At 26.6% G+C, this 8,738-nt stretch overlaps 1 protein-coding gene across 1 annotated transcript in view; it reads right to left on the bottom strand.

The window, feature by feature from the left end:
* Window positions 1-1,682: 1,682 nt before the first annotated feature.
* LOC100211664 (mitogen-activated protein kinase kinase kinase 9) overlaps window positions 1,683-8,738 on the bottom strand; it is a 29,985-nt gene continuing 22,929 nt past the window's right edge. Inside the window, exons 5-8 of the mRNA XM_065804761.1 lie at window positions 7,843-7,948; window positions 7,428-7,538; window positions 7,086-7,307; window positions 1,683-3,053 (exon numbers count right to left, since the gene is read on the bottom strand). Coding sequence (XP_065660833.1) covers window positions 2,170-3,053; window positions 7,086-7,307; window positions 7,428-7,538; window positions 7,843-7,948 — 1,323 coding nt within the window. The 3' untranslated portion in view covers window positions 1,683-2,169. The remainder of the gene's footprint in view (window positions 3,054-7,085; window positions 7,308-7,427; window positions 7,539-7,842; window positions 7,949-8,738) is intronic.

Genomic DNA, 8,738 nt, shown 5'->3' with positions numbered 1-8,738 from the left:
ATGGAAAATCATATTGAGCACATTGAATCGAAATACCATCTGCAATAGGTATATTAGATAAATCTCGCCCATTTCTTGATTTCTGTTTAAGAAAAAAACTTTACACCAGTCTAATTCATAGTTATTTCACATCTGCTAATATAATGTGCGCTAATACACACAAAACAAAATTAATCAAACTACAAGGCTTGCAAAACCATGGTTGTAAAGTAATCCATCGTCTAAGTAGAATGGACAATCCTTTTAATGCGATGACAAATATGAAAATATTTAACTTAGAAAAACTTAATTTATATCAGATTCTTTTTTTTATGTTCAAATATAAAAATAATATGCTACTGAATTCTTTTTTAGACATTTTTGTCATCATTTTCTCAAAGTTATATTTTGCGATTAAATAGTTTCCATAACTATTATATCAAAAAAACTAAAACCCGGTATTCTGAATTTTCAATTGACACAAGGCCCCAAAAAATGGAAAAACTTGAAAAATCAAAAATTAAAAGACTTTAATGGAATATTGTCGTTTAAGCGGCAAGCAAAGTTGCATATTCTTAGTTTGTAAAAATGATTGCAATAAATGAAAAAGGAAAAAAAATAATAACAGTAGAAATTGTTAACAAAGCTAATTACAAAATTTTGGAGTTTTATACCCAAAAATGCTGAATCTTCTCTGATTTCCTTTTTTTTTTTTTTATAGGTATTATAGTTTGGAAAAATAAATATATATAATAGTTATTATACCAAAATATTCATTTATTAAAGTTTGTATCAATATTATACTAATGTATTTTTTAACAATCTGATACGTAATAATTATGTGTATATATATATATATATTTTGAAGATTATAAATGCATCTTTATATGGTATACCTGAAGAAGAAAAATAAATAAAAGCCATATAGTTTAATGTATTGAGTATTTTAGTATGAATTAAATAATACTGGTTCTCTTTCTTTTATGACCAATTTTTCTATTATTATTTTTAATTCAAAATAAATTATTTACATAAACATTTATTGGGTACTAGTTTGCAAACTAAATAAACCCTAGATAATTGATCATTTTATTTGTATCAAGGTGTTTTTCGCAATCTTTAGTTTACGAAAGAACCAATGTTTTGTAGTGAAGTTTTCATAATTGATATTTTTATAATGAAAACTGCATGCTAATGATACAAATCTTAAATGAATTTTCTATATCAAATTGCCAAATAGTTTCAATAAAATTATAAAAAGATTCATAAACAAAATAAAAAAAAGAATTTTACACAAATTTCCTTTATTTTTCTACAGACAAGTTTTGGAACTGCTGACTAGTTTAAAAACGATTTAAAAAAAAAAAGCCAGAAAGTGTTTAAAAACTTTTAAACTTAATAAATTATATTAGACTATAAATATTTAATCTATTATATTAGATTTTATATATTGTATAAAAAGTAAATATTTATTATTCAAATAAAGCTACCTTATTTCGATAAACAATGCGTGCATTTTCTGCTGCCTCTGAATGCATTGCACACTTTTCATACAAAAAAAAAAAAAAAAAATATTGCCACATTTTTTAATAATTAAAGATTACTGCAAAATATTAAAATAAACAAAACGCGGAAGCCTTAAGCTGCTATCCGCAAACGGCTTGCAGCCTATGGCCGGAAACGGCTGATAGAAAAATTAAAACTTGTTAACTTACTATCTAATTTCGAATTTTTCATATAAATAAAATTTTCATCAGAACTAGGCTGATATGTCTTAAATACTGTGTATGAATATAACACAGGCTTTCAAAAATATTTCTTGTTCTGCTTCTTGGAGTGATAAAAACAGTGACAATATTTCACTGCCAAGAAGTGACAACCTACAACATTTCTCTGAACAAACCTAAACATACAAGTTTTTTTTTTACTTTTAAATAAAGCTATCTGAAAATATAAATTAAATTGTATATGAAACGATAACGACGAGAAACGTTATAAAAATGTTATACTATAAAAATCTTATATTGCTTTTTTTTAGATAAACGAACATCGTGTCGATTAACTCCCAAAATATAAATAAAAAACTCAAGATGTTTAAAAGAGCAAATAAAAAATAAAAAATTAAAAACCAACTATATAAAAATGCGTCAACAATTTAAAAAAAAATTAGCAAAATTCAAATATCGCTCGCTAAAGATAAGCAATAAACTCAGATTGTTTATTATTTGACGGTTGATTGTAAGGTGAAGTTGATTGAACACGTGATCTAGTCACGTTGTTTAAATGTTGAACAACACCTTGATTTATCTGGTTTCGTGAACCCTTTTTATCGGTAATTTCAGTTTGCTGAAAACCGCTGTAAAGTTTAGGCGAAGGAGTTGAAGGACTTTGAGAGGATGAAGAAGTATTTGAATTTGTAAAAGCTTGGTTAGGTAGAACACTAGTACTTCGCGATGTGTTGTAACGATGTTCCGGCGTCACATTTAAAGTTATTGGGCGTTGAGGTTTGTTATCTTCAGATATTCGTCTAACTGGGGAGACAGATTTAGATTGGTACCTTGAGTCATATTCAATTAAATTATCAACAGAGCTATGTCTTGGTCGTGACGATGTAGTGTTACCTGAAAATCGTTTTAGTCCATTTAGAGGATCATCATCCACTCGAATAGTATTTTGAGAAGAATAAGATTGTTCTAAGTAACTAGGTGAGTCATAAATTGGTGGCATCTTTGATAGATTAGTCGTCAAATCAAACAAACTTTGTTTACTAGGAGAAATTTCTTCTTCCCGCACACGACGGTAAGTACCGTAAATATCAACTAAGTTTGAACCACGCAATGTGCCGTTAATACGTTTTTGGTATGAAGGAGTGACTGGTTCTTTATTAACGACACTTTCTTTTTTATTTAAAACAAAATCAGAGTTTTTAACAAAAATTTGTTGAAGGTCAATGCCACAAAGAGCAGCTGCTAAAATACCAGCCTGGCATATCGCAAGGTATCTAACCGTTGGAGAGCGAGCAGGAGAATGAGGACTAATTTCTGAAAGAAAACGATCAGATGGCAAGCTGTCACCTGCAAATAAAATAGAAAAATAGAAAATAAAATTTATATAGTCATTTCAAAATTTATATTGTACTTTTTAAATATCGTGCAAAAGTTAATTATAAAATTATCTGTAACAACTTAATTAAATGTTTTGAGTACTAGTGATTTTTACAAGTAAAAAGTTTTTTTTACGATACAACATGTTGACTTCGAAGGTATAAGAAAAACGTCATTTTGAGATTTGCAGTCCTCTATATCATGATTATCTAGATTATGTCTATATCATGTTTATCTAAATTATGTCTCGTAGATGTTTATATTTCAACTTCTTATATAACTTTTTTAGTATTCTTTTATGTTGTTTTTTTTTAATGGCTTTTAAGATGAAGCCTTTTTAGTATTATGAGGATTTTTTTTAAATGGCTTTTAGGATGAAGCCTGAACTTGACCAGAATTATTTTTAGTATAAAACCATTTTTTATAGAATTAAGCTATTTTTATTAGAAAAACTATTTTTACTGAAAATCTTTTTATCTGAAAGCGATTTCAGCTTTAGCCTTTTTGAATATTATTATTTTTTAAACACACATGAAATGCCTCAATGAATAATTATAATTATATGGTTTTTAATTACAAATATTACGAAGCAATCCAAATATCGTTTGATTCTTCAATCATTTCTGTATCCGTATTTAGAGATATTGTATTAGAATTTTGGTAGCCTATGATAAGATTTCTCTGAATCTTTAAAAACAACCGCACAATTAACATATATCAAACTGTTAATGTTCAACACATTATTTATGTTATAACACAGTCAGAAAAATTAAAACTGTTAAATGCATAAACTTTTGAGTAGATATTTGTTTTAGAAATTTCAATTTAATAATGAAAAGGTAATGCATTTTAAATTTATTTTTTAGTAAATTCTGTCATTAAATATAACAAATTAAAAAAGTTTTGAGTTCAATCTCCACCACATCCCTGGTAGTACAGTGCTCAACTTGTTTCTCCATGCAGCGGGCTTGTTTGTCAAAGTTCGTGTTTTGGAGTTATAGAGTTGAGAGAGAGTTGTAACAACAACTAAAGTAGCCATCCTCACTGTAGTGGCATTGAGGAGGTGAATTGAAATAAAAAATAAAAATTAAAAATATCATTTGTATCATATTAAAAGACATCTACATGTTAATTCTAATGCTGCAAACATACATTTACTTCTACTAGACTCAACCAAGTAAAGCACTAAGGTGGTATATATAATATATGTATGTATGTATGTATGTATGTATGTATGTATGTATGCATCTTGTTATTGGGCATTGAGGTTTGCTTTTCTCAGATATTGGTCAAATGGGAAACAGATTTAGATTAGTACTTCAAGTCATATTTAAATCATAAACAGAGCTATTAGTTGGATTTGAAAAAAAAATTGAAAAAAAGAGAGTACTTTTTTAAATCAAAATAGTTTCACTTCTGCCAATGTTCAATAAGTTTTTTTATGCCATTTGAATAAAAGTCTGGTCTTCTGGACTTTTAAAGTCAATTTTTGTTATGTTCTTTTCAGAATTGAATTGTTTATTTTCAACAAACGGAACAAGGTGTTTAAAAAAGTGGTGACCACAGCCAGGTCAGAAGAGTATACTGCATATAGCATAATAAGTTTGTTGATTTTTATCTGGATTATATATGGGATTATGTAATCAAGCATTATTATGAATCAGGATACAACACGTTTACTTTTGAAAAGTGCAAGCTAAAGAATTAGCAGTTTATTTACGAAAAGTGTTTAACTTTTAACAGCAGGTGTCTCCAGTAATTGTATGTTAGGCTGAATAGAATGGTTAGAATGGTAGACTTTTTTGGGTAACTGGGTTTGGTATGTGCTAGGTGCTTATTTTATGTCAAACCATTTGCCAGTTTGACAACAATTATTATACACTTCTCATCACAGGTTATTATTTATTCTAAAATCAATTTTATTTGGTTTTGCTGAACAAAATTTTTGCTTTTTGTTTAATTCATAAGTTACCAAGCTAATTAACTTATCAAGCTATTTTACCCTTCCTATTATTTTCAAATGCAATTTTTCAAATTGATACTGATACGCTGTGATGCACTAAAAATTCTTTTCTTTTTTATTTACAAGTTTTTTTACAAAAATTCCATTCAACAAGTGCTTTGAAGACATCATTTTTTAAGACAGAAAAGTTTAAATCTCTGGAACCAAATTTATAAAACTCACCTTGAGCTGTGAAAAAGTTTTATAGTTCCAAAATGATTAATATTACAAGCGATTTTCACAAATTCAAATTCAATTAATTATGTTTTACGTATATACACTTACACACACACACACACACACACACACACACACACACACACACACACACACACACACACACACACACACACACACACATATATATATACATATATAATAACTCTTAACATGTCTACTTAAATTTCTTGTTTAGGTGAGAAGTCTGAAATCATGCTGAAATAGCCTTCTTCCAAGAGATTCCGTTCATACATTAACTGACAATTAGGTAGAATATGCAAAGGAGTGCCGCTATATCGATTATGGGTTTTCCTTCTTTTTCCAAAAAAGCTGTATGGAATAAAGCCAAAAAAGTGAGAAATTGCTGATCTATATGCCCTATAGTAGATATATATATCAGAGCTGGATACTTGTGGTTGCTTTAGGGTACCAGGCGATCAAATTTTGTTCGAGAATTCTATAAGAATATAACTTCAGACTTTTTTATTTTGTTTATTATTTTAACATTTTTGCTCCAAAGTTAAATTCTTTTTTAAATTCAGATAAATATTTTTTGATAACGACTTTTTAACTGAAATAATAATGAAGCCTAAAAACAGTTACAAAAACAGGAAAAACTTATCAAAAATTGTTTTTTTTTCTTTTCCTAAAAACAGTTACAAAAGTTTTTTGTAATAAAGGTTATTTTAAAAAATTTTGATTTTGTGAACAATGACTTTTTAAGATTTTTTTTTCATTCTTTAATTAACTTTGTATTAAAATTATTAATTTCATTAGTGAAACACTTTTAAAATCACTGCTAATAATTTTTTATATAAATTGAACATAGTTGTTTTTATTTATTATATCTAGTTATGTATTTTTTATGATAAATTTTAATCTTAAAAAAAAAAAAACCCGAAAAAATAATAATAATTATAAATAATCGTATGTTAAAATGTATGAGGAAGGGGGAGGGGGGATAAAAGGGTGGATTGGAATTTTTAAAAAAACACAAATAAAACAACTTAATTCTAGTGTGGATTGTGATCAAATGTGGTTTTACCATAATTTAATATGGTTATATAAATTTTATATTATGGTGAGAAATAAATGAAAACCTAATTTTTGACAAATGGAGATTTAAAAGATTTTTTAAAGGTTGACAATTTTTAAAGGATAAATACACTGAAAGTTTTTATTCTTATCAGTGACTGATATATATATATATATATATATATATATATATATATATATATATATATATATATATATATATATATATATATATATATATATATACATATATATATATATATATATATATATATATATATATATATTCTGATTTTATGACAAGTTAAAATTATTAAACGGGGAAAGGGGGAGGGGAGAGAGAGGGAGAAGGGACTTAATAACCTTGGGATGGGTGGGGAAAAATGTCTCTCCTGTGTATTAAGAACATAATAGTAGGTTATTACTTTACTTAAAAGGATTCCCCATAATATTATAAAAATAAGATAAAAAAACCTTTTTTATATAATCTTAGTGTTTTATTTTAAGCTATATTTCTGTCCTTTGAGTTTTAGTTTTGGCTATGTTCTTTTTATTTTCTCTTTAATACATTAATCAATAACATTTAGATTTCTTTTCTTTTTTTAAAATAATTTTTTTTTTTAATTTTAAATTTAGGGCAAAGTTGCCCTACTGGCGACTGACTAAAAGTTCGAGTGTATACCCAAATGCATATGTGTATATTAAATTTATATATGTCTTTATTAAACTTTTTAATTATTACTTACAAAGTTCACGAGGCGTATCAGATGGATCATTTTTAACCAGTGCAATTCCAAGATTAGGAAAGGAAGAAGATCTACCGTGAGTTTGAACTGTGTGATCCTCAGAATACATTCTTAATCGAGCTTTCTCTTTTCTTCGCTTCTCCTTTTCTTTTTGATAAATAGAACTTGGTCCCCATGTGCGACCCTTTTTTGTGTTTTCTTTTTGCTTCAAATCTTTTTCAACTTTTTACATATACATAAATTTTTTAATTAATTCCACAAAAACAATATAGATATAAAAGTTAATTTTAAATAAATAATAGTTAATTTTAAATAAAACATATGATTAAAATAAAACCTTACGAGAAAGAAGCCTGAGTCGCTGAGGACCTGGAGATCTTGGAGGATTTAGAGATTCATTTGGACCATCACCGTCAGTTGGAGTTGTTGTTACAGTATAGCGATGCTTAAATCCTTAAATTAGAACAAAAAAAAAAAAATTAAAATTAATATGGATAGTGGCTAATTTGTACATCTTTTGGAAAACTAGTGATAAAAAAATACTTAAAAAATATTATTGTAAATAATATAAATGTTAAAAAATATTATTTAGTAGTTAAAAAACACAACATTTAATGCATAACAGAAACATACAACATAATAAATTCAATTAAAAAAATACAATAATATGTTAATATATAACTATCTTCATAATAACTTAGTTAAAAGCATATGTTTAATCTTGTAATCTTGCATATGTTTAATCTGAAGAACTGACCTGAAGGAGCACTAATGCTAGTTTTACCAGATGTTAAAAAAATATTTCGAAGTTTTATCTTTTTTTTCACGCGCTTTGTTGGAACTGGCATGATATTGTTTTGTGTCTAAAAATACAACATACTGAAATAAATTTAATTTAAATTTATGTTTCACTTAAAGCTATAAAAAACTCCTTATTTATTTACTAAAAAAAAAAAAAGGACTCAAAAAAGGACTCAAAAGCCAAATACATTTTAAAAAATGTTTAATGAATCCTGGATCTCATAAGGAAAAAAATAAGACCTTTAAATTAAAGAAGTCTAATATATTTATACAAGAGTTCCAATAGCAAATAAAAAATTCTAGTTCAAAATGGATTGGTTTTAGAAATCTATAGATTTTTTGTTTTAAAATTAAGAACAATATAGAATTTTGGAACTTCAACACTTAGAGCCAGTTAAGGACCAGATTAGAATTTGATTAGATTAGATTATGATAGATGCTTTAATTCTTGATAAATTTTATTTATTCAATAATTTAATAAAGATTGACCTCACCCATTAACTCTTCTTACAGCTGTATAGAAAAAAAAAATTAGTTTAATTACTTATATCTTTTATACATCACACTGCAGGCTAGATAGACCACAATGCATGCAGGCTAGAAAGACCACAATGCATGCAAGCTAGATTGACCACAATGCATGAAAGCTAGAACAAGAACATATATTCTTGCTTTTATATTACTTTATCATATTGACTCTACTTAAGTAGAAAAAATTTTTTAATGATAAACTCAACTATTTAAGATTAATAGTAACAAAATATTTTTCCTTGCACTGGGTTATCCTAATATTAAAATTCATGCACAACAATTAATTACAGAATATACATATTTAATTATTTTTTAACTACT

The sequence above is a fragment of the Hydra vulgaris genome, chromosome 09 (genome assembly GCF_038396675.1).
Source record: "Hydra vulgaris chromosome 09, alternate assembly HydraT2T_AEP".
NCBI lineage: Eukaryota > Metazoa > Cnidaria > Hydrozoa > Anthoathecata > Hydridae > Hydra > Hydra vulgaris.
The sequence above is the reverse complement of the archived record's forward strand: the minus strand, read 5'-3'. Positions and strand labels throughout refer to the sequence as shown.